The sequence below is a fragment of the Tasmannia lanceolata genome, unplaced genomic scaffold (assembly GCF_043159265.1).
Source record: "Tasmannia lanceolata isolate RefF3 unplaced genomic scaffold, GAP_Taslan_0.1 ptg000044l, whole genome shotgun sequence".
Lineage (NCBI taxonomy): Eukaryota > Viridiplantae > Streptophyta > Magnoliopsida > Canellales > Winteraceae > Tasmannia > Tasmannia lanceolata.
In genome coordinates, this window is record NW_027518721.1 from 21,526,465 (window position 1) to 21,552,705 (window position 26,241).

A 26,241-nucleotide genomic window follows, 5' to 3' on the forward strand; every position below is an offset into this window, starting at 1 on the left:
TAAGATGCGTTAGCGATCCCATTGTTTTCCTTAGGACGCACAGCCTAGTTACACATAGGTTGTAGGAATCACCTGCATTAGCTTAGGGCTAACTCGCATTTAGTTAGGGCATATAGGGTGTCCTAAAATTCACAATTCACTAGAATTTAAATAATCGTACAAGAAGCTTTTAATAACTAGTCCGGTCTGTTAGATCGAGTCTAAGATAGAGGTCTAGGTGTCTTAGGCATCCTAGCTTAGAATAGGTGCGAAGAACTACGTTGCCTTGATTGTCATGGAGGCGGGGATACGTAGGCTTCTTTGGATGAATACCAGACCATCCGAGGACTCGGGCTAAATCGTTTAGAGTTTTAGGATTTGTTGTGTTATATTGTATATTTTATATTTTGTTGTGTTTTCTTACTTTCCTGTGCAGACCTATACCTTTAGCTGTAGCATGTATGTGCTTGTTCACCAGAACTTAGACACCAGTTAGGCATGTCACTCATAACCTAGCTCTCATTAGGTGACACATCTTTTACTTTATTTTGTGTGTGCTTATTATTTTATCCCCTGGTCATGCATGATTAGGTAGACGTCTTCCCGGGGATATTTTGTTCCCATTTCACATGATTTTGCCCAAAACTCTTCGAGGTTAATAATAAATGGCATAAGAGACCAAGTGTTCGCACTCGGGCGAATTGGGGGCGCTCTTCAGACCTTCTCCATTCGTCATCAGGCACGGACCTTTTGTATCTCTGGTTATTCATTGCAAACAGAGCATTTGTTTTGGTTCCATGGCGCATCCATGGATGGCGACTCTGAGTTATTTTTCAGATATATCTTGGTTTCAAGCCCTGGCTCCGGATCAGGATGTATCTCTTTCTTTTTATATCGCCACTCATGCTATGCTGTGATGGTGGCATCCGTTTCGAGAGTTCCTTGGCAGAGCTCTCTTCCGTTGTGGAGATCTTAGAGGATTGCAGGTGGGATCTCGCGTCCCTCGGCACTCGTCCTCGGATCGGGGTCCACAGTTACCAACCCAAAAAAAGGGTCAACAACCATTTTTCAGGAGAGATAAAGGTTCTGCTCTCAGAAACACAACATAGGACCATAGAAAGCTGTGTACTTAACCTGTAAAAATACATATTTCAACTTCTAACACACATCATATTCTGTTCACAAACACAAACACACATCATATTCTGTTTTGAAGCCCACGCCAGAAAAAATGAATGCCTCGCCCGAGAAATGAAGCCCTCGTCGGAAAAAATGAAGCCCTCACCGGAAAATGAAGCCCTCGCCGGAATAATGAAGCCCTCGCCGGAAAAAATGAAGCCCCCGTCGGAATACAGTTGATAACAGAGGAGAGAAGTTCGGAATAGTGCAGGAAACCGCCCCACTCCAGAGAAAAAGGAGAGATCTTCACGCCGGTCACACCTCACGCCGGAGAAGATGGGTTTCAGGTGGTTAAAATGAAAATGGAGAGAGTAAAAGTAAAAAAGAAGAAGCCTCTGTACAGTTAAAAACGAAGACAAGTAAAAACAATGGGTTTTCCTTCCTGAAGGGTATTTATGTAAAAGGCCATGTCAGAAAAAGTGAAATGACCTCCGTTCACAAACTTTCAAAAGGGTGTCACCCATTCACTATTTTGGCATTTTTGTGTCACCAGTTGACAATTCTTACTTTTTTATTTAGAAGAGGGAGAAAGGGAGAAAGTGAACTGACGCATGTCAAAGAAAAATTGACGTTTTGTGATTGCTGGGTTTCGAAAACAAATTTTATTGCACAGTTTTCCACTTTCTCATCTAGGAGAGAAAAACGACTGACAAACGAATTTACGACAAAAACACTAAAAAAAAAGTTTCTCTTTTCACGGGCACCCGCGGGTCCACCCGGCCCGGACCAGTTTTGACGGGCCGGGTGGACCCGCAAGTCAACATTAAACGGGTCACTTCTATTAGACCTGGACCTGGAAATTACGGGCAGGCCGGGTCGACCCGAGGATCTGGGTCACTTTTTTGCCAGGTCTACTTCTCATCATGGAAATAGCTGTTTCTCATGCTTCAAAGATTGTACTGGAGCTATTGATGGCACCCACATTCCAGTGATTGGGCCTCAAGCAGAGCAAATTCCATATCGAGGAAGGAAAAGTTACACCTCAACAAATGTCATGGCATGCTGTGACTTTGACATGTGCTTCACCTTTACATGGGTAGGATGGGAAGGTGCTGCTCATAACACAAGGATTTTTTCAGAGGCACTGCGTACGCCGGATCTTAATTTTCCTCACCCAAGGGGAGGTAAGTACACAAATAATACTGTAAATTTAATATATTATAATATATAATATCTTACATAATTTTTTTCCAAATTTTGATGTAGATAAATATTATGTGGTTGATGCCGGCTACCCCAATATGAAGGGATACTTGGCCCCGTACAAGGGAGAAAGGTCACATGTTCCAGCTTTTCGACATGGTACTCAACCAATAAGTAGTTCAAATGAGAAATTTAATCAAGCACACGCCTCTCTTAGGAACAATATAGAGCGCACATTTGGTGTATGGAAAAATAGATGGGCCTTGCTATCCCGAATGCCTAAATTCGATTTAAAGACCCAGATACAACTAATTGTAGCATCAATGTCACTGCACAACTACATCAGAAAGCATGCAAGTTGTGATGAGGAGTTCGATAAAGCTGACCATGATGGTACATATATGCCTACTGTTGATGTTGGTTTGGGTTATGAACATGCTATGGATCAGAATGACACATTTGACTATGCACATGATGATGCTTTCATGGGTTCGGTTTGGGACCGCATTCGTGATGAATTATGTGCTATGTAAATTACTCATTGTGCCACTTTTTTAAATTTATTTTTTGTGAACAATAATAGTATAACTATTTATGGCAATGATGTTTAATTTTAATTGTGTTTGAATGAGATCCTAATGACCTTTTAATATTGGGCCTAATAAGAGAGTAGTTGAGTTACATTGAGGCAAACCAAACAATGCCCTTTTTGGTCATTTTACCACTAAAACTCTGTTTGGGGCATTTGCAACCAAACACACAATACCTCAAATGCCATTTTGAACCAAAATGCCGTTTTGCAAAACAACGTTTCAAACGCTATTTCAAACGGTACGCCAAACACACCCTTAGTTGAGACTAGGTTTAAAACTTAGAGTGTCATTTATAAGGCGTAGCCTCCAAAGAAATGTTGGTACATAGGAGAAGCTCGTCATCGAACCAAGTCCAACAAGGTCCGGCTTCCCCTCTCTACAAAGAGGACTCCAGTGAGAGAAAATTCCAGTTGTTTGTAAGTAGTCCCGGGATTCATCCGAAAGGTTCTCTCTTCCTTCAACCAAGGAAAAACCTTAACTTACCAACTTGTTTCTCTACTTCGTTCTGATGTCCTTGAACTTTTCAAGGTCTCCGACATGGATCTGTTCATGTATATGTAACTGTACTTGGAATAACCCGTGTAAACCACGAAATAGAGAAACCTACCTCTCTACAGATGGAAAATAGTCCACACACGTAAGTGCGAATCAATCCCAACAAATTCTCTATCCTTCCACACTTGCCCATAAGGAAATCATGGTCATGTTAGCTTGCAGACACGGTCCATATGTTGCATAGGGTTCCAATTGGATAGAATCCAATGGACCATCCTAAAGCAACCGAGTCATCATTTCTAGCTTAATACGACTCGATCAAAGGAGTGGTTTACATGTCCCTAGTCCTTGTGGGACACCAACACCAGAGATGAGTCAGGTTTACATGTCCCTAGTCCTCATGGGACGGCGACACCATCTACCGCTACACTCTCAATACAATTAACACTACCTCTCGTGTTGTGGCTTAACAACCAGTAAAGAGGGTGAATTTATCCTACAAGGGGGTAAATTTATGACTGCCAAATAATTGGATGTTAGAACCAAAGACAGATAGAAATCCGAAACAAGGCGACGGCTCAGATCAATCAGAGTCCGCCTTGCATCTCCACATCCTTCTTTTCCCGTTGTGGAGGTGCGTAAGATAAAACTTTACAATCCCGCGCGCATGATCTCAACGTCCTTATTCTCTCCTGTTCTTTCATTCACCGCACTTTGTTCGTCAGAGAATTGTCAACACATCCTCGTGGAATATTTCCACGTCATCTTCTTCTGCCCTTTTTTCTCTGATGATATGATATCCAGGAGATGATAAATTCACACTCCCTGTAGGATAATTCACACCACTCTCTGGCAAACTTTAAAGCTTTTTGACACCAAATCAAGTAATAAATGTCCAGCTTGCCTACCAAAAAAAAAAAAGTAATAAGTGGTGCGAATAATCCTACAACGGGTGCGAATTTATCATCTTGAGGGAGATAATAAGAAGAGAAAATGGGAGAATTCTTAGAAGAAAGAGAAAATGGGTCCTTTGATCGGGTCTCTGCCCTCAACCATGGGCTCCGCCTCAGATTAGGAAAAATCGCTCGTTCTCTCTCTCTCTCTCTAATCTCTCTCTATCTCTAATCTCTCTCTATCTATCTGGCCTAGGGTTAGTGTTTCTGAAACTCACGCCTTCTCTCTCTATCTATACGTGATTCCCTCGATTAGGATATTATAGTTCAATGGCTCTGGGTTCCTTCATTTATTGGGTCTAGGGTAAATATTTTTCTTGGTTGATCAATTGATTTTTAGTTTATGATCTGGGGCTTGAATTTGGGGTTTGTGGCTTTAATTCTCTTCAATTTCATTGTTTCTGGTTTACAATTTTCTTTTATGCTCCTCTTTTTCAAATACTTGTTTTTATTTTTATGCTTCTCTTTTTGGCCTTCTGTAGCTGATCTCTGATATTAGTATTAGAACTAGGTTTTCTCAGGGGTGTGGGATTTGATTCTCCAAAGAGTGGTGGAGTTAGGGTTTATGATCTGATTCAGGGTATTTTTAATTTTTCTTTTCGGAATACTAATCTGTTATCCTTTAATTGTATTCTTCAAATTCTTTTCTTGTCATGTCACTACAAGAAAAATAGTTTTCACCGACATTAGCCTGCCAACGTTCGGTAAAAACGTCCCTAATACTATATATGCACCGATGTTTGTAAAATAGAACGACGGTGAGTGCGCTAGTAGCTTACCAAGCCTCCAAAATACACCGTATTTATTTACCAACATTTTAAAAACGTCACTAAATGTGTATTTGCTTTGATATTAAGCGCCAATCATGGGCGTCACTGCATATAAGAACCACCAGCATTTTCCCGGAACATCAGTGAATCGAAAAAGACTAAATCGCGCTTTCTAAAATTCCCCGGTGAAAACCCCTGTTTTCAAAGGTTGGGAGAAGGAGAAGAAGAAGGATCGGCTGACATACAGGCCAGACGCATCAGGGCTCCATGAAATCCCACCACCCCCACCATCGAAATCCACGGCCACCACCATCTTCTCTTTCCCTTCTTCTCATCTCAGCTCTCCCTCTTTCTCTGATCTGTGGAAAAGTAGGGCCCGATTAGGGTTTCGAGGAAAAGAAGGAAAGAGGGTTTGGGGAATTTCAGAAACTGCCAGAAGAGAAGAAGAGAGGAGGAGCATTTAGGGTCTTTGGAGAGGAGAGTGATTAGGTTTTAAAAGGAATAGAAGAGGAAGAAGTTGGTTGCAAAAAAGAAGATCAGATTTCTTTCTCAACCATAAGGTATTGTTCTCCACCATTCTATCATCTCCATTTTCATTAATTTGTCCCTGATTTTTTCTTTTTTATTCATGTCCGAAATCTATATTTCCATCTCATTTTTCAGCTAATAAAATCAATATTTTTATCTCATTAATTTGAAATGGGACAAGTTCCAATGTGTAAACTAAGAAGAAGGGGCTCTTGGTTGAAGATATTCTTCCCCAATTAAGTCAAGTCTGTACCCTCAATGAAATGGATAGGTTTTGGGAGAACCAACCTCCTATTTGAGATTTAGATATATTGTGACAAACCACCCAGCTTCAACATCCCTGTTCTGCTCTTGATTACAAGACCTGTATTTCACCCAAAATTTGTTGGCTCGGTCCAATTTAATGCACTGCAAGTTCCACAAGCCCAAAGTGCAGCTGATGCCCTCAATACCCGAATTCTTTGGATGTATCCTGTAGTCACTTTGGCTCAATTTCATAGGTGGAAACTATGCTCTCAGTTGAGAGTAATAGTAGTACACAAATTTAGAAACCAGAGTTCACTAGCCTGAACAAGAGAGGATTAAATCTCTTCAAATCTAATTCAAAAGTCTCACAACAGATAGGTCCAATCACAAAGAGAAATTGTTTCCAAAGAAGCCATCTGTGACAATTGTAGCTTGTCTGTCTAATTGGTCTCAACGCGGCCAACAACATAGGAAGCTTAATACACATGGTGACAGTTCTTCTCATATAGCAACAATCATGGATTCCTTTTTTAAATGTGAGCATTACATGAATTCCCAGCTTCAGGAAATCAAAGTCAAACAAGCCAAAGTAGTGTTGTTTGATACATTTGATTTAATGCCTTGGGTTTCAAAGAGAATTCCACTTGGAAATTCTTTTATAACACCTCTCTAGATCAAAGAGTATCATTATATTACTTTGGCATATCTGTTTTATTTTGCACAAGGCAGTTGGTGAAATTTTTTGTGTCTTTCAATTATCCCCTCCTAATATTTAGTATTCATTCAATAGGATGTAGCTCATTGTCCAATACAGTGTTGCATTAGGTCCCATCCCAATTTTGATCTCCTCATTTTCCAATACTGGCTCCACCAGGATTCATTTGATAATCTACTCCAAAAAAATACAAATTTCTTGTAAGAATTTAAATATTCATGAGCTCAATTATCTGTTGGCTATCTGCGGATATATTTTTTTTCCGGGTCTTGTTTTCTTTTTACATGCTATAATCTGCAACTGTTATTCTTTTCAGTTATTTAGTTCATATTAGCTCAGGCTTAAGCATCAGTTTGAATAGGTGTACTTCTCTGCCTTGAGGCAAGTTTATTTGTGGATGCCTATAAGCTTCAGGTACATTATGAAACTTCACAATTTCATGAGTCTTAAGTTCGACTTATCTCAATTTCTTCAAAACTGTGTGCACCTATTTGCTACTAAAATCGCTATACCCATCTTTATTAAAGCTTAGTAGCAGAAAGAAATTTCAGTGTGCTTCTCTTTCCCAAAACCCTCAAATCCATGAGTTTTGCACTTAATATGTCAGGTGTAAGCAAAAGACGTCACCTTCTTATCAATTTCTTCTCGAAACTCAATTATGAAGTTTACATACATTTCTGTTATGCAGTTTGCATGGATGTGATTCCATAGTTTGGGGGCCAGACTCACGATAGGTTTCATGTTGTGACCAACTTGTTAGTTGCTTAGTTAATCTAATAGTTGTTTGATTTTTTCCATACTTGATTTGCTAGTTGCCATAGCAGTTTCACTTTCATCTTCATCACCTTGGCCGCCCTACTGCCTTCTCGCATTGTCCTTCACTATTCCTGCCAATTCACTCATCACCGGTAGCAGGTACAACTCTTTGACGAATTGTGGCTACTGGTGTTGCTCAAGCTCCTCTTTGGATCTCCTTCTCTATAGGATTCAAGGTCGGAGCCTACACGATCGGTGAGATTATTCTTGTATTATCAGCTACCCCATAGACACTTGTATTTGCTGCCCTTTTCCTTTTGACCAGCCCTCCACCTACCCATATCTTTTACCATGATTACCCTGCCCTTGTTATAGTTTCTTTTGGGTCCGAGTGTTGATTATTTTTACATTTTCAGTTTGTGGATACCCAAGTGAATACCCAAGTCACAACACATCCTTTATACCGCATTGGAGATTTCTCTAACAAATTGTTGCTTTAAATGAATTGGGTTGGAGATGTCAGCTTTCAGTTGGCAATAAGGCTGAGTGTTAAATGTAATTTCTTAGGTTTAATTAGTTTTGGAAGTTTTGGTATTTGTTGGATTCGAAAATAAAAGCTTGATTATTAATCCTTAGAAGTTAGAGATGTTCTCTGCCGGAGATGGATGATGGGTTCTTCAGGTGTATCATAGTACTATTTCAACATTATCATGATCATGGATCATCAATATTAGTGATTTCTCCCATTGTTGTGGATGTGGAGATTGATTATCACATGCTAAGCATAAGCACACAAAGTGTGTACTGTAGTATAGATATACAAGATGGCTGTTGTGACCATGAACCTGGCTACGTGGAAGTACAGGGAGTCCCAAGTTACAATACATCAGTTATACACTTGTGGTGATGACTCTAACAATTTCATTGATGAATACTGATACTTGCTTATTTGTTTATTCAGGTTAGAATCTCACTTACCAAAGGAACCCATTTAGATTTTGATATTATTTCTAGTAGATTTTGAGAGCTGCTCCTCATTTATATGACAACTCAGCCCAAAGATGAATTCCAAACACTATCTAGAGTATGTTGCTTCATGAGCCCAATATCTGCATTAAAGTAGAATAACACTTCATCTATAGAATACAAACAATTCTCCAAACTCTACATTTAGTGGGACTTGGCATCTGATGGCTTCTATTGATCTGGATGACAACTCAACGACACAGTGGTTGTACTTTTTCCAGCTAAATTTTGGGGTTCATGACCATAAAGCACATGCAGGTTGTGATCATCGTTGGTTGGCTTGTTGTTGGTCATTGGTTAGTGTTTGGTTGGTGTTTGTTGGTTGTAGTTAGTTGTTGGTTCTCGGTTGGTTCTTGGTTGGTTCATTGGTTGGGTTGGTTGGTTTGTTGACAAGCAGTATTCATTGTTTAAGGAGGAAAAAAGAAAAATACGATTGTTACATTCAATATAGCTCCAGGCTTCCATTAGTAATTCATTTGGTTTAGAATTATTACCATTAACAAACTGAATGTGTTTAAACTTGTAAAGGAACCCCTTTCATTTGAGCATTATGCGTTGGATGGCAAGGGCTGAGACTCAATAATTCTGAACGTCTAGAGTTATTGTATGACCTGAATTTTTTTCGTCTCTATTGATAATATTGAGTTTTTACTTTCGCAGCTCGTTTGCAATCAGTTTTGCTAATGGAGGATTGGATAGAATTTCCTACAAGGTAAATTCATATCAGAACTTGCATAGAACCATTTTTTGTTAGAAAATTGAGATTCAATAGTTAAAAAGACCGTGTTGCCTAAGAATGTGTAGAGATAAACACCTAGTTCTTTTGACAAGTTCTTTGCTTGTGAAACCGTCCTCAAAAAGTATATTAGTGCTATCTTTCCTCGATCCAGACGTTGTCATAAATAATATCGAGAACTTATAGCTGAACTCCTTATCTTGGTGTTTGTCCCATACTTGGTCTTACAGATGTGTATGGCGTGAATGTCACGGAAGTAGAGACTTACTATAATGGCTTTGTGATTCACTAGCAGTTTGATTTCTCTTAAAAGCATATTTAGTTAATTGTGAGTTGATTTCTCTTAACCAGTTGATGATTTACTTGGCTTGTTTTCATCACACTAAATGGATATCCTACTAAATTATCTAAGAATATTGATTTTTTATACGGTGGAAAAATCAATGATTGGCATTATCAATGTTAAATTCTCCAATCAAAGTTGAAGGTCGAATGAAAGGCCAGTGCATCTGAAGATATGGATTTTTCTATGGTAGCAAAATCAATGATTGGCATTATGCATGCTTCTGAATTTTTTGTGTTTGAGATCAGTTCATCAACATTCATATCATTATTATTTTTTTATAGATAACAGAAATTGTATTACTAATAAAAATGATTACAGCAGGGGACAAGAAGTCCCGCTCATACTTCGCAGTGTCTCTAGTTTAAGTACTATGGTATTGCCATATTGGCACCTATAACTTCAGGCATTTTGTACAAGGTTGTCTTATTTGATTTTCTTTTCTTTATTACAATTTGGACCAACTGGCATATGAGTCATGAGCCATTCCTAATTTGTGTAGATACCAGAGTTCTTAGGAGATCTATAGAGCAATCCTAACATGATCGAGATCCAACTTGGCAGATCAATAGAGCAATCCTAACATTCAACTTTGGGCCACACGGCGGGTTGGTTTTGTGTTACATAGATCATTGATTTTGAAAATTAGGCATATCCATGTGGAGCAATCCTAACAATCAAATTCTTAGAAAAACTTGTGTTATGTTGATCGCTGTGAACCAACCAATTACTCCAAAAGCTTAAGCTGTTGGAGTTGGTGTTATCTAATCATTTGTACTTCGACACTCCCCCTCACATGTGGCCGTTCTTTGTTTTTTAGGTTGGCTGTGCATGTGGATTTTTAATATCAAGGACAGGTTGGGTTTTGACAGTACCTGCCATGAGGCAATATCTTTAATACCATTTATCTCTAAATTCATATCAGAACTTGCATAGTTCCCGGAACTTCTTTTTTTAATGATTAGCATCACTATTCTCTCTATTGAGAAACCATCTTCCTAAGTCCAGAAAAATGATGTAATATTGAATATGACAGTAAGAAGGCCCCTTGACAAGTCCTTTTTGGCCTTCAAATTGAGGTTTCGACACCCAAATATTAGTGAAAGCATCATGATTTTATTTCCAACTTGAGAACAGCTCAAGGGAACCTTCACCCATTCGAAGGAATAGAGGTCATATACACTCAGACATCTATCTAATTGGTTACAATGACTATACAATACTAGTTTTGAAAGAATTTTATCAGTTTCTTTAGGTTTATCCCCATCTCAAAATGAATGTGCTTGTAGGGTGGCATTTTGGTTGGTAGGCTCCAATAATTGGTTTTAGAGTTGCATCTATAGTTTCAAGAAATGATCATCATATTTGTATTATTTTGCAAGAATGTCACCGGTGTGTACTTCCACTTATCACTGTCTTGTACTACATGTTATAATAGATAGTCTACTTATTTGCCTCTAATTGTTTGCTATTTTGCAAATGAAACCAAAATCCATTTATCTTTGCCTAGCAAATTGAGGTTAATTATGGTTCTTTCCAGATTTATGATGCATTGTATCTCGTTGACTAGTGGAAACAACTATCTTTTTAACATTGATAATACATATATTTCTAATGATGAATAATTGTAACCAGTTTTTTATGTATCAGGTGCAATAGCTACACATGATTTTCAAGCTTTGTGGCTCTCCTTCAGAAGGATATTGAAATAAGTCATAGTTGATCTGGCTGAACATCAAACTGCTTCTGCTACATTGAGGACTGAAGTGAGTTATTATGTCATATTAACCATTTTCTTCTTGTTTATTTACTTTGTTCTATGTAACATGATATTATGTGATGCGGCTAATGACATGGAATGTGCTGCATTGAGGATTGAACTTTTGTTCAAATGTTAAATGTTTTATGCCGCATAGGTATTCACTTTTGATTCTTAGATCATTTGAAGACCATTTGTCTGTTGCTGATTTCGGCTTTCATGATCCTGTGGTTTCTGAGATAGAGTACAGAATCTACAACTCTAGGTTTCATCAGAGTGAACCTAAGGATCTTGATCTCAAACTGACATACAATTTTGTTTGAACTCCTCTTTAGATTATGTTCTTAATCACATCAGTGTGCTCATAAAACTTCCATTTTTTTGGAGCAAGAATGCATGTATATATCAAAGAATGCACTGGCACTACTCTTTATGTGAATTCACTTTCAAGATTTTGTTTGAATGCCTGTAGCTAAAGATTGTATCCCATATTACAGGTATTACATGTTGTTTATATAATAAGATTGTATCCCATTGTAGTGAGATTGAATGCCATTGTAGTATGAGGTTGTTTGAATGCCATTGTTACTGGTTGTATCCCAATATGATGGACTCATTCAGAATAAAGGGATTTAAAAAAAAATTATATCTATATTTACCGACGGTCAGACCGTCGGTGATTCTAACAATCATACTACGGCCATACATTTTCAGCAACGGTCTTGTTAGCGTCGGTGTTTATACCAACGCTCAGAAAACGTCGCTGGATGGGGATATTCACCGATGGTCCCTAACCGTCGGTGAATACACCGACGCTCACAAAACGTCGCTAAATGAGCTATACACCAATGGTCTTGAGCGTCGGCGTAGTTACCGACGTTCACAAAACGTTGGTAAATACACGTATCCAAAGGCCATGTGGATCTTTTAATGACGGTCCTGACCGTCGATGTAATTTACATACACCAATGATTTACTTAAAACGTCGGTGATTATATCAAACACCAACGTTTTTTTTGGTTTTTTAATGACGTTCATAAACGCCGGTATAAATGATAGCACCGACGGTTTGCAAGAAACGTCGATAAATACCTTTAGGCACGGTAGCATCAGCGATGTTCACTAAAAGCATCGGTATAAGTTACACCGACATTCATTGGCATATACACCGACGGTCATGACCGTCGGTGAATGTCACTTTTCTTGTAGTGTGTTTCCTTTCTTGGATTGTTTACAGTATGGTGATTTATGATTACAGTTGTTTTTCTTTTGCTGCTAGTGCTAAGCAGATTATGACCCTCTATGTAGGATTTCTAGGTTTCAGAATTGGGAGAATCTGTTTGAATTTTTAGGCTTTATTGGATCTTTAGCTTGTCACTTATGTTGGGTATATAATATACCCATGTATGTTCTAATATAAGCCCAACAAGATAATGGACCGGTGTAGTGGGCCTATTTGGGCCAGAGCCCACTAACCTATTAAAACCCTAGTGTATCTCTATATATAGGGTCTGGAGGCAACAAACTTGGTATTCCAAATTAGATACCTTGGGTGTAATGCTTCAAGCAACCTCTTGCTTGACCTAATTACTCTAACAGTCTCAAAGCATTAGGTTTAAAAACCCTAGTTTTGGGCGTGGGTTTTATCCCTCGAAAATTCGATTTGGGCGTGATTTTCCAATTCGTTCTCAAACCCTCAATCGGTTTTGGGCGTGGGATTATTCTCCCACAGAATCGTTATTTCTTGAATTGATTTTATTCCATCGTTAATTTTGAAGTGGGATTTCATGTCTGGACCATCGTTGGAATCAACCAGAGGAAAAAGGAACGATTCATCCTCTCTCCACGCGTTGGAATAAGTCAAAAAAGAGGACGTCTGCCAATCTCTCTAACGTTTTTTGTTATTTCTCCTTCCCCACCAAGAACGCACAATACGTCTGCCTCTCTCTCTCCAGCCATTGGAATTTTTGGTGGGTTTCTTCTCCCAAACAAAATGTGGGTTTCTTCCCAGCAAGGAAGCAACCAGATAATTATCTTGTTGGTTGAAACAAAACGTTTATTGTTTTGTCCGAGATTTTTTGGTGCGTAGATCCTTCGTCGTTGACGATCTGTTGCGTCGTTGACGATCTGTTGATACAAACACCGAATTGACGAGGTGATTTGCAACAATTATCTGTTTGCCAAAAAGGGTTTATTCACGTTCAATATGTGAATTAAAGAAAACAATTGGCCCTTACCTTCTCTCTCTTCATTCGTCTCAAAACTGGGTGGTATTATTCACCCACAGTATACTCTTTGGTAGGTGGATTTTCTTTGGCTGAAACCTTTTTTTTTTGTAAGTGGGTTCTCTTCTCCCACAGGAATTGCATTGGCCATAGGGCTTTTGTTGGTGGTGAACAATATCTGTTGACCGAACAACCTATTTGTAGAATAAATCTTGTTGACCAAGAAATTTTGGGCCTTCTCTATGAAACCGATCATGTTGGGGTTTCACACGACAATGGATTGAAAGTGGAAATCGGTTTGGGTTTCTCCTCTCATAATTTGGTCGTGGCTTTCTCCTCTCACGATTTTGGTCGTGAATTATTCTCCCACAGATCTTGTTTGGCTGGTTTCTATCCCACAAACATCTCGTTTGGGCGTGGGATTCTCATCCACAGACATTGGTTGGTGCTTTTCTGGTGCCAAAATCTTCTTGGCTATTTTTATTTGACACCAAAGGTGCCAATTTAGTACCGATTTTGTTGGTGCAAATTTGAAAACGAATCCCCTTGGTGCAAATTCGTTGGGTTCAAGTTTTCTTTCTCGCCGGACTTCTCTTGCTGTCGTGTTCGGGTTCTCTCTTGCACCGGGTTCACGCTGTTTGAAAACGAATCCTCTTCTGATGCAAGCCGCCGGCTTCTAACTGGTTACCTTCGCGGCATTTGTGGCCGGTTTTTTTTTTTTGAACTAGTTTTCTCAGACTTTACAACTGGTTCAGTTTGTGAAACTGGTTTTAGACCAGTTCTCTACAACCAGTTTTGTTGACAGTTTGGGTTCTTTTGTATTTGTTTGGTTCGCCACCAGTTCTTGCATGAGCCTAAATGCCTCGGGTTTGGCCTTGGCTGTTTCTTTATCCTTTGGTTCACCCCTTGTAAATCCCAATAGTTGTCAGTTGGGTTTGGGTTATTACCTTGGTGGTTATCTGTTGCTGAAGGGCTTCACCTTGGCTGTTGGATTTGGATTTGGTACGTGATTTGGTTCATTCATTTGGCTTCGGCTTTCGCGATACACAAATCAGGTGCACTCTTTCCATATTTACTTTTATAGTTAGTCTAAAATGGAAAAGACTATTATTCCCTTTGAGATAGTCAAACTTCAATCCTTTGGTGGATCTGAGTTTAATTCATGGAAGTGAAAGACTCAATTCGGTCTAAAATATATGAATTGTTTTTACGCCGTTTTGAGTACCTTTACTGACACGAATGAACAAGTTGATGAATCTCAATGACATTCTTTTAAAAATGAAATGTATAGGAAAAAGGTGCAAGTGGGACTGAATGATCTCAAACGATTCATTCGAATCGAAAATGAGACTCGAGCCAGGAATAACTTGGAGATAGTTAGACAGCAACAGTCTGCTGCTAACGCGGTAACAAATCCTAAGAAATTTCCTTGAAAATCCAAGTCACCTAAAAGTGACAATCCCAAGTTGGAGGCTAAAAAGCCTATCTTCCAAAAAAAGAAGGGCAAGTGCCACAACTGTGGAAAATGTGATCACTTTGCGGCAGATTGTAGGCTACCTAACCAGTCTAAATCTGACACACCACAGAAGGAAGCTCATATGATGGTGGGTAAGATTGAGCCTAAGAGTTTTGTTGCTATGTTGGGCAACGGTAAGGCCAGTCCTTCTTCAGATTGGTGGTTAGATACAGGAGCCACTTGTTGCCACGAAAGAGACTGTTACAGTGGCTAGTGGAGCAGAGGCAGAGATTACTCACACTGGTACTGCGAACTTGGTCCTTTCTTCAGGACAAATACTAACTTTAAACATTGATAAAGTAGTTCTTGCTCTTCAAAAGAATTTAATTTCTATTAGTCTTTTAGACTATGCTGGCATATGGAATTCATTTATGTGTGGTAGAGTAACTTTAATTGTTAACTCATACTATTTTGATTGTGCATATTTGATAGGTGGTATGTTTGATTTGAGTTTAGATAATGAGATTGTTAGTTAGGATAGTTCATCGCTAATTGCTCCTAAGTTGTTACACAACCGATTGGGACATGTGTACTATCAGAAAATGGTCTAATTTACTAATATTCATAAGATACCATTATATATGTCAATTACATTTGACAAGTGTGAGTGTTAGGAGTGATAGAGAAAGAGAAGATACACATTGACTGGGTTGAAGGAATTCTGTGCCTCTCAGGGCGTAATCCATGAAACTACTGCTCATCTCTCGCCTCAATCAAATGGCATAGCTGAGTGTAAGAACATGACGTTAACTTAAGTGTTAAACTCTATGTTAATGTCAGCTGACATGCCTAGTTGCATTTGGGGAGAGGCAGCTTTGACTGCAAATCACATCCTAAATCTCTATATGCTCCTCCATGTGATAGAGTACCCAAGAATTTGGTGAGGACTTTGTGACCTACCAATTGGAGAATGATCCATCATCCTATCAGGACGTGATGAGATCTAGGGACTCTATATTGTGGGCAGAAGCCTTTCATGATGAAATGAGCTCTCTGTTAGAAAATCTAACTTGGCAGCTAGTCGATTTGCCAAAAAGGGCTAAGACTATGGGCTGTAAGTAGATATTTGTATGTGATTATACAAAGTTTATTTTGGTCTTAATCAAGCACCTATATTGTGACATCAGAATTTGACAAATTTGTAAAGAGCTTTGGGTTTCTGACAAATTACTCGGATAAATGTCTTTCTTATCGTTTTGTGTCGAATAAGGTCATGATTATTTACTTGTATGTCGATGTTGATTCTTGTTTCCAATCTCTCTTTGTGATGAGTAATGTGAAACTAACCTTGGGTACAGAATTCGACATGAAAAGACCTGGGTGTTGTTAACATCATTCTTGGTATGAAAGTAAGTTTTTGAAAGGCAAGAAATCACCCTTGGCCTAGCGCATTATATGAAAAACTACTTTCCTTTTGAGGATGCAGTGAGTGCAAACCGATTGAGACACCATTTTAATTATACCAAGAAGCTGATCTCTAAGGAAGAGACAGAGTGAGTCAGTTAGATTATTCTAAACTGATTGGTAGTCTCATGTATGATTTGTGTTGCACTAGGCCAGACATAGCCTTTATAGTTGGCATGCTGAGTCGTTTTACTAGTCATCCTGGCCATGAGCATAGAAATGCTCTTATAAGGCTGATGAGATACCTTTCGTGTACTCAAGAGTATGCTCAAAACTATGGTGGCCATCCACTTATCGTGGAAGAATATTCTGATGAATCATGGGGCTCAGAATTAAGAGTCGGTAAGTCTACCAGTAGTTATGTGTTTATCTTGGGTGGAGCTGCTGCTGCATGGAAGTCGAAGAGACAGACTTGCATTGCTCTGTCAGCTATGGAATCAGAACTTTATGCTCTAACGTCAGCTATTGATGAAAGCTAAGGGATAAAGAATCTGATTATGGTTATGGCATTCCACTGACCCGGTTAAAGATAAGTTCTTTAGTGGGTTAAGGATTAGTTCCTTATGTGTGTTCTGTGATAATCAAGCTATAAAAATGGTTGTGAAGAACTCACTCTTTAATGGTAAGAGGAGACATCTTAGGCTGAACCAGGCCATATGCTGAATTATCTCAAGAACACAGGATTGTCACTTTGATTGATACGAAATCGAAGGATAATAGGTCGAAGCTCTCACAAAAGGGACTGACCAAAGATCGACTATTCAAAATTGTGGGGGAGATGGGGACCATGGGGTTAAAGACCGTGTAGACATGTCTTAACTTACATCCATGTTATTTTGAAATTTTCGAATCTCCCTCTCTTGGCCAAGATAGGCACTTGATATGTTTCAATGATGGTTACAGTTGTTGTATGTCATTCCACATTTGATGACATGTCCTTTTTGGGAAAGGTTGTACATTCCAAACTTGATGATACATCTTAACTCAAATATGGATAAGATGACTGTGACATTCCAAAAAGAAACATGAAATGGTTCTTTGCAAAAAACACTATTTGGTCTTGTTCTTTATTGAAACTTGACAATTAGTAATGGTTCTTTGCAAAAGAAGCTATTTAGGTCTTGTTCTTTAATGAAACTTGACAATGATTCTTATGGTGAGAGTGATACTAATACTTTTTCAGCAATTTTAGAAAGTTCTTCTTCAGGTAGAACTGGATACTTTCGTGGATTATGTAATTGTACTAAGTTCTTCTTTAGGTAGAACTAGATACTTTCATGTTTATAACATTGGTTGGATTCATTTTTATGAAATCCATATTTTATAATTCACAGGGATTGGCGAAAAGGAGGAGCTTGTCTTGATTTGGACTTTGATGAGGATGACTTACTTGATGAGTAAATCTTCTAAAGTCATAAAGACTATGCTTTCATTTCAGTATGTACCGAGTTCACTTTTTTGTGGAACTTTATTTTGGATCTCGATGAGAATCATACCCCATGAATGAATTCTTCTAAGATCAGTGGGGTTCACTTATATGTGAAACTACCTTTGGTTGAGTTTAGATTGTATCTCAAACTCTTGGTTAATCATAAAGTATTCTTGTTTTCAGTTGGATTACAGATCTTTATTGATATGGTGATATGGTGATATGGATGATTCAATAATTTTGTTTGGACATCACATTAACTATCTATTGGATTGTGCTATATGTAGAACATAGGAAGAGATTGTTGGGTATATAATATAACCCATGTATGTTCTAATATAAGCTCAACAAGATAATGGACCGGTGTAGTGGGCCTTTTTGGGCTAGAGCCCACTAACCTATTAAAACCCTGGTGTATCTCTATATATAAGGGTTGGAGGCAACAAACTTGGTATTCCAAATTAGATACCTTGAGTGTAATGCTTCAAGCAACCTCTTGCTTGACCTAATTACTCTAACAACTTAGGCTCTATTTGGATTTCACGAAAAACATTTCTGATGGAAAATGTCTTCCTAGGATTTTTTTTTCTTTTCCATAATTTAGAGGAAAATAATATGATCAAGGTTAATTTAGTGAGATATGATCATAAATCGAAGGCTTCATTCAAGTTATATGTTTGAATAGGGTTCGTTCAAGTTATATGTTTTTTTGTGAGTTAAAAAGTAGAAAATTTTAAGAATCTTTTTGCTTTCCAAACTTTTCCAGATAATTAATGCAATCCAATCAGGGCCTTAGGTCTGAAGTTGCCTTTGTTTCAGTTTCGATAACCATGAGGCCTTTTCCTCATATTTTCAAGCTTGCAGTGTACATGTTAAATGGGAATTAGCTTGGGAGTTATATTGATCTTTCTTAAGGTTTTGATTAGAAACTGTGTTGTCTTTCCCAATTTTGTACTTTTTCTAAAATCTTGAGATCTAGGACAACCGCTTTTCATGTCTTATTCTACTTCTATTATATCCTATAATCTATATTTCACTTTCCATTCGTATGGATCCTCCAATATTGTTTTTTTCTGTTGCTTTTTCCTTTTTAAACGTTATTTTTTTATATTTAGGATTAGTTAGTGCTGGATTGTTTTGGGGATGTTTTGAATTTGATGTATGGCTTTTTCCTTTTTAAACATTATTCCTTTTTCCATTCATGTTTGTTTGATCCTTTGACCAATGCATCATTTTCTTGTTATCAGAGTATTCAATCTCCAATGGAGTGTGAGCTGGAATCGAGCAAAATTTGTAGACATCCTACATCTCCAGACCGCCTTCTACAATGGTCCCAATGGCAACTGCTGGATTCCATTCTCCCCACTGGTGGATTTGCCCATTCTTATGGTCTCGAGGCTGCCATCCAAGCTCGCATTATCACAGGGCCAGAAGATCTTAAAACCCATGTGATCCATGTGTTGGAAAACACTGGAAGCCTACTTCTTCCCTTTGTATTTAGTGCAAACAAGTCTCCTAACATGGAAACATGGTCCAGACTTGATAAAATGCTAGAGGCGACACTAACAAACGAAGTAAGTAGAAAGGCATCCATTTCACAAGGCTCGGCACTTTTGAGGGTAGCTGCATCAGTGTTTTTGGAGGTTCCATCTCTTAAGAAAATGAGAGAGACATTATTAGGTTCAGGGAAGGTCTATTTCCACCATGCACCCATTTTTGGCCTTATATGTGGACGTCTTGGGTTTGACTGTGGGACGACTCAGCGTGCTTACTTGTTCATGACAATGAGAGATGTTATTTCTGCAGCGACGAGGCTGAATTTGGTTGGACCTCTCGGTGCATCAGTATTGCAGCACCAGATTGCTTTTGTTGCTGAAGAAATTGTTCAGAAATGGATGGACCGTCCTGCTGAGGAAGCATGCCAGACAGCTCCTTTGCTTGATACAGTACAGGGTTGTCATGGGTATTTGTTTTCTAAACTGTTCTGTTCTTGAAATCCAGACAAATGTGTTGCATACATGACTTGTTTATTTCTTTCCTATAGGAGCTAGAGGCATTCCAAAATCTATCTTGTACTTCTGTTAGGGGACGTTTGGATATGTGGATTTCAGAATCTTGGATTTCCTCAAAATCGTAGATGGGAGACAAGAGGCGTTGTTTTCTTATTTCTCGCCCCTCTCTCCGTTAGCAAGAGCGTAGGAGATCATCCTATGTTTCCAGGTTTTAGAAATCTCAGGATGAGGGAGAGATTTCTAAAACCTGGACTTCTTACTTAAAATCCAAGATTCTAAAGAGAAGCAAAACGGACGGTCTCTTTCTTCTCTTGTCTCCCATCCATGATTTTGAGGAAATCCAAGATTCTAAAATCCGCTTATCCAAACTGCCCCTTAGTTTCCAGTTTTTGTTCAAGGCCCTAACAGGTTTAACTGTTTAATTGTTTAACTGCAATTCATTGGGAATAACTTGATGATTTCTCTTCGGCCTCAATATCATGATTGAATTGCCTCATTGTTTGGTTGGTGTTGCTAGAAGCCTGTAACTTATTTACAGTCCATTAGAATGTTCAATCTGCTTCTCTCGATGACCTTATCTTCGGTGCAACGTCAGCCCTTCCTGGAACTTTCTTCAAAGTGGATGAAGAGAGCATGAAAACTCCAATATGTAAATCTTGTCTTCCTTTTCTTTTATATATTTTATATTGAAAAAGAAGTCCAAAATGTAAACATGTTGCAGAGTGCCTTTACTGTACTTGGCTCCTGTTTTGTAAAAGTTTGTTGCTTTGGTGGGCTTTCTGTTGTCAGTCTAATTTCTTTGCTTAAATGTAAATGCATTTTGTTTGTCATATTTTTTCTTATCATGTGGTGTTGTACTCATGAGCGTCATTACAACCTATTATACTTGTTTTTTTCCTTTTGATAACATCTCAACAGCCAATTATAGTTATAGCATGAACATCTAAAGAAATTCAATGATTGTTTCCTGATTTTCAGGGTCTTCACACTTGAAGATGCCCGATTTATCATGAAAACAAATTCCTATCAGCCAAACGTGCCTTATGTGAACCTTAGGAAAACCGTGAGCTTTATCATGTTTGGATGCAAGTTAATGAGAAGAGGGGGAGAGATAGAGAGAGAAAAGGTTAGAGAGAGAGGAGAGGAGGTTTACCTATGAAATCTTGTCTTTTCTGAGATATATCACATGGGAAATAAGTGATGCCACGTCACTAGGCATGCAATTATTACAATTTTTTATTGTCGGATAATCTCTAACTCATTGTTTCTTTTCTTTAATCAGCGCCACTTTGATAGCTCTTTAAATAATAAAGAGAAATGCAAAACTCAAAGGAGCCCTTGGAGAAACCGGACACGAGGGCTTCTCCCTTGGATCCAGGTCACCTGCTTTTACGTTATCAGTGCCATTATAGATGCACTAAGTGTGATGTGGATCCAATGGAGAAGCCCATGTGTGTGGTTTCTCCAAGGGCTCCTGTGAGATTATCATTCCTCTAAAAGATAAAAGAAAAGATGCTTAAGTAAAATTATCAAAACTTAGTCGTGCCAATATCAGTAACCTAAACTTTTAGTACTTAGAAGAGAGAGAGAGAGATTTAGAGATTTGGGGTATTTAACTTTGTTTCTTAGAAGAGAGAGTAGAAGAATAAGAAACGAGCATCCAAGGCTTGAGACAAAACTTGGTTCTGAGAAAAGTAAATGGCCTCCGTGAGATTGCTGAGAGAGTTGGGATACATGGTGCTGAAACTCATCTTATATGTCCTCCTCAACACCTGGATAATCACCCAAGTCTACCAGGCCAGGCTAAAGTAAAAAAAAACCCCATTTCCCATTTCCCCTTTCCTTTTTCTTTTCATTTTTTCTCATAGCAGAGAGAACAATTCATTAATTCAATGACCCATTTGACTTGAACTGCAGATATAACGTCCCTTACCTGACCCTCTATGCCCAAGAATCTGAAAACAATAACACCAGTCTCTTCAATTGCATCCAGGTAAATGTTCATTTTTTTTACCCCTTTTTTTATGTAATTTTTTGTGTAACAATTTGATTCGAGATGGGTTTTTTGGGTATTGTGTTTTGAGCAGAGAGGGCATCAGATGCCGATTTTCTTCGTCCTGCTTTTGCTCGGTGGGTTTCATCATCCTCTGATTTCTAAGGGACTTGGCGTCTTTTATTTGGTGAATCGATATTTCAATTTCACGGGATACTCGACTGGGGATCCAGACAATAGGTTGAAGATTGGGTAATCTCTTCTTTACTCCCTTTTTATTTATCTAATCTATCAATTTATTTGATTATTTATCTCTTTTCTCATAGTTGGGGTTTAATCAGGAAGAGCTTCTAATTGAATTTTCCCTCGTTTGTGAGGAATCTCAGGAGCTCTAATTGAATTGGGCATTATGAGAGCTTTGCCTATAAAAGGAGACTCTTGGTCCCTCTTTCTACACACTACAAACTTGACAGCAATTAAGAGACTGAAAGTTTGCTCAAATAAATGTTTTCCATAGACCGAGTGGTGTGCAAAGACAGAGGTGTTTCTTGGCCTTCGCCGTGCTGAGAAAAGCTACGAGGTTCGTCGGATTACACACTTTCAAGGAGAAGCCATGGCACAAGGTACTACAAACCCATCTCACTTGAATTTGAATTTTTCTTTGATTTCATTGCCAAAAATCCAAAGGGATCACAAAAGTAATGTTTTAGACTAACATAAACTGCTCATCACAATTATAACAAAGACCCTTGTCTCTGCACTCCTTTATCTTAGCATAAGACAGACATCAACATGTCGTTTCGTAGGCATAGATGAACCGGCCACAAGTTTGAGGCCTGCACCATCGTTCCCAGAACCTGTGCTTGGTGTTGGTGGCGTAGGACGGGTACCACTAGTTTGTCAACTCATCTTTGACCTGCAAGCTTTTCCTCCTGGCGTCGTGCAAGTCGTAGGATTGAACACTATCACCTCTGAACCGATTTCATCTTGCAGGCCTATGATGAAACTTTTTAGCATTGCTTCTTCATACCATCCTTCGACTCTATTAGCAAGACATTCCAATTCTTGGTGGTAATCTGTGACGGATCCTTGTTGTCGTATATTTGCCTGAGCCCCATCGAAGCTCTCATATTCAAGTGGTCTGAATATGGCTCATAAGGCTTCCCCAAACTCGTGCCATGAAGGGGTTTTATGAATTCTTTGGTATCATTGGAACCACTGGATGCAACACCATCCATGTGGAATGAGGCCAATGGGATCCGTCGATCTTCTGGTATTTTCTTATGTGAAAAATTGTTCTCCACTCGGTAGGATCCCTTCAATCAAAATGAGAAGTCAATCTTAGCAAAACAAGGTAGGAATCTATGATCTCTATCATGCACCCTTGTTCTTCCTCCATGGTTTTCCATATCAACTCAGCCCGAAGTATTACTCGTTCCCTCGCTAATTGTAGTAGAATGACCATCCAAACAATCAACGGTCAGCGAGAGGGCATTGAGCGTGTCCTGCAACCTTTGCCATGCTGCTGCAACTTCTCCTCCACTATATCCATTCTCTCGATTGGGTCCTTGGGTTCAACGTTCTTTCCATCCATGTTTTTCGATTGTCGTTGCTTCCTAGGCATGACCGGGAACTGCTCTGATACCAATTGCGAGGAATCCCACAAAAGAAATCAGAAAAAGCTTCCTTTTAGAGAGAAAATACTCTGAAAAATATCAATCTTCTCTTATTTCTGCAGAACCGTCCATAACAATTAAGGCCCCGTCTGTTTTAGATTATGACAACATATTGTGGAGTCCCCAACTGATTTGCACTAATTTTTGTTGCAATAATCGGTTGGGGACTTCACAATCGGTTGTCATAATCTAAAACAAACAGGCCCTAAATAATCTGACTCAAACTAGAGTCCTAAATGACTTTTGGTGCAATAATCAGTTGGGGACTCCACAATCGGTTGTCATAATCTAAAACAAACAGGCCCTAAATAATCTGACTCAAACTAGAGTCCTAGATGACTCAAAGCTCTTATAAACATACCTGATAACAATCAACTACCAATAGGATTCTACCAACTCACTAAAAGATAAAATAAAATAAACTGATAATCCAAATGAAACCTAACATTCTGATCTGCTGCGAATGTTGGATGTGATTTTTTCTGCCTTTTTTTTCCAGTGAATGGAATCTTCTAGCATTGCTGGGTCTTTTATCATGCACGGTTTCTTCCGGGATCCAGCTTCTTCTAAAGGTGCCAATGCCCCGTCGCCCCCACAGGGCTGGGCCGAGCTTCGGTCGAAAAAACGAGTAGTCTCTGGTGGTCTTTCTCCTTTCATCTTTCGGTTCTATGGTTATGCCGTGATATATGTATTTTAAGACTGAAGTGTTAACATATGTTTTTGCTACTACTACACTAATAGAATTATGTAGAATATTTTTTTAATGTAGAATCATCTAATCTTATTTATGCAGTTCCTTTTCTAATGGAAATATTAAATATAGGTGGGGAAGAAAAAATTTCTCTTCTTAATAAATGGAGATGGTGGATCACAACTTCCACACTGTTGTACTCCGCTATTTTGATTGGTGGGAGCAATTTAAATATTGCCATATGTCGGCCCGGTATAGGAGGGGATCAGAAATGCTGTTATATTGGGAATATTTAGGAATATTTGGGAATATTTTTGATATACATCTTTCTGTGTGCTTTTTTAAAGGGATATTTTAAATTCTTCCAAAACAGTGAAAACACATTCAAAACCTTGATTAAAAATTGTTTTATAACTTGTTTCAAACTATCTTGCCAAAGCAATTTGCAGAATTAGCCCAGCCATCACTTGAAAAACCAAAGACAAAATGTCAGCTAGCTGCACCAAATTGCAACCATGTGCCAATTTTTGGAGCCATATGGTTCATTTCAAAACCTTATTCCATGGGATAGGTTCCCTTGATTTTTTCAAATTAAATTTTAATCATTCTTATAAAAAAAATTTAGTAGTTTCTAGCTGGGTTTTAGTACCACATCAGCCAAAAACAATTTGATCATGAATTCCGAGCCCTGTATTAAAGGGTATATTCAAACTACATGAGATACTTTTCTCTCCAATTTTTTTATTTTTTTATTTTTATTTTATTTTATTTTTGGGGGGGCGGGGGTGGGGGGCGGAGAGAAAATCTGAAGAGAATTCTAAAAAGGGAAATTTTTAGGTCTGTTTTATAAAAATGACTGGAATTTCTATAGTTGCCAAGCTTTTGAGGAGAAGCTAAGGATCCACTCTAATATTCGGGCTTCAACCTTCCTAATTGAGGTATTTATCCTTTTAATTTTCATAAACTCTTGTAATTTTCTTCATAATAGCTTAGATTTACTTTGAAATTCACAAATTTCAATTTTGATCTAGCATATAAGATAAAAGTAAAACATATCTGGCATTTCTCTGTTGTTTTTGTTTTGTTTGTTTGTTTTTCTTTTTCTTTTTTTGGAATGACAGCATTTCTCTATTGGTTCAACTTGAATTTTTATTATAAGCTGTTTCCATTCTCATTTCGACTTGTAGATTTTAGGGATTTCAAATTCTTTTTTTTCCATAACAGCATGTAGTATCATTTGTGCATTTCCATCTAATTTATATAATTATGTTGTAGATCTGAGGCATGATCCTGGCATGTGAGTAAGTTTTCAATTTTCATATATGAGATAAACTCAAAATTTGGAGATTTTTTTTTGCGTAGAAGAAGGTTCAAGTTTGTCTTATAGCAGAAATTTACAATCTAAATTGAATGTATTTGATTGAAGTCCATTTTTACTATTGCGTGATGATTGCATGGTGCTTAATTGAGTAAATATGTCTTTTCCTTCATTCAAATGGAGGAATCCTGAAAATTCTAAGAACTGGAAGTGAAATCGAAGATTTTATAATTTTTCGAAATCATATTCACATATAATCATTTGGTTATTTCTTGTAAAGAACTAAACTATTCGATTACCAAAACGACACGTGATTTTTCGTAGCTATTTGGTCCCATTCATTGAATCAATAAAATCGTTTCAAGATTCTTCTCAGTGATTTTCTAATTCCTTAAGTGATTAGAGCATGTCTGAAGAAATTTAACTCTTTAAATTTGAGTACTTATTTGATATAGAAACTTTGATTCTAACTAGAGACCAAGCGATGATCGGGCGAGGTAGGCTAACACCTGCCAACTCTATAAGCTGACTGCAAACTTTTTTTTTTTGGAATGGTAACAATCATTCTCCAGAAACAATCTGCTTCAATGTTCCCCAACTGACAAAATCCAGAACTGTATGGCTATTTTTTTTGTGTTTGACTCTAAAGGCTGTGGGCATTCAAGACCATTGTTTTCTCCTTAAAATCATATCAAGACTTGATTTTTTTAATGCTAATTGATTTCAAAATGATCTTATCACTATTGGAAACCTCCA

General features: G+C 38.2%; 2 protein-coding genes and 1 pseudogene across 3 annotated transcripts; all 3 read left to right on the plus strand.

The window, feature by feature from the left end:
• Nucleotides 1-2,152: 2,152 nt before the first annotated feature.
• Nucleotides 2,153-2,834, plus strand: LOC143863421 (uncharacterized). Its single transcript, XM_077374085.1, has 2 exons — nt 2,153-2,282; nt 2,365-2,834. Exons 1-2 carry the CDS (start codon nt 2,153-2,155, stop codon nt 2,832-2,834), a joined length of 600 nt encoding a protein of 199 aa, XP_077230200.1.
• Nucleotides 2,835-4,443: 1,609 nt separating this feature from the next.
• LOC143863543 (urease accessory protein F pseudogene) lies at nt 4,444-19,812 on the plus strand (annotated as a pseudogene). Its single transcript, XR_013240897.1, has 4 exons — nt 4,444-5,672; nt 9,044-9,095; nt 11,113-11,228; nt 19,043-19,812. The product of XR_013240897.1 is annotated as an urease accessory protein F pseudogene (transcript).
• A 673-nt stretch (nt 19,813-20,485) lies between these two features.
• LOC143863544 (uncharacterized) lies at nt 20,486-24,268 on the plus strand. Its single transcript, XM_077374246.1, has 5 exons — nt 20,486-21,615; nt 21,725-21,800; nt 21,895-22,052; nt 22,187-22,423; nt 23,976-24,268. Exons 1-4 carry the CDS (start codon nt 21,506-21,508, stop codon nt 22,197-22,199), a joined length of 357 nt encoding a protein of 118 aa, XP_077230361.1. The 5' UTR covers nt 20,486-21,505; the 3' UTR covers nt 22,200-22,423; nt 23,976-24,268.
• The last annotated feature ends 1,973 nt before the right edge of the window (nt 24,269-26,241 follow it).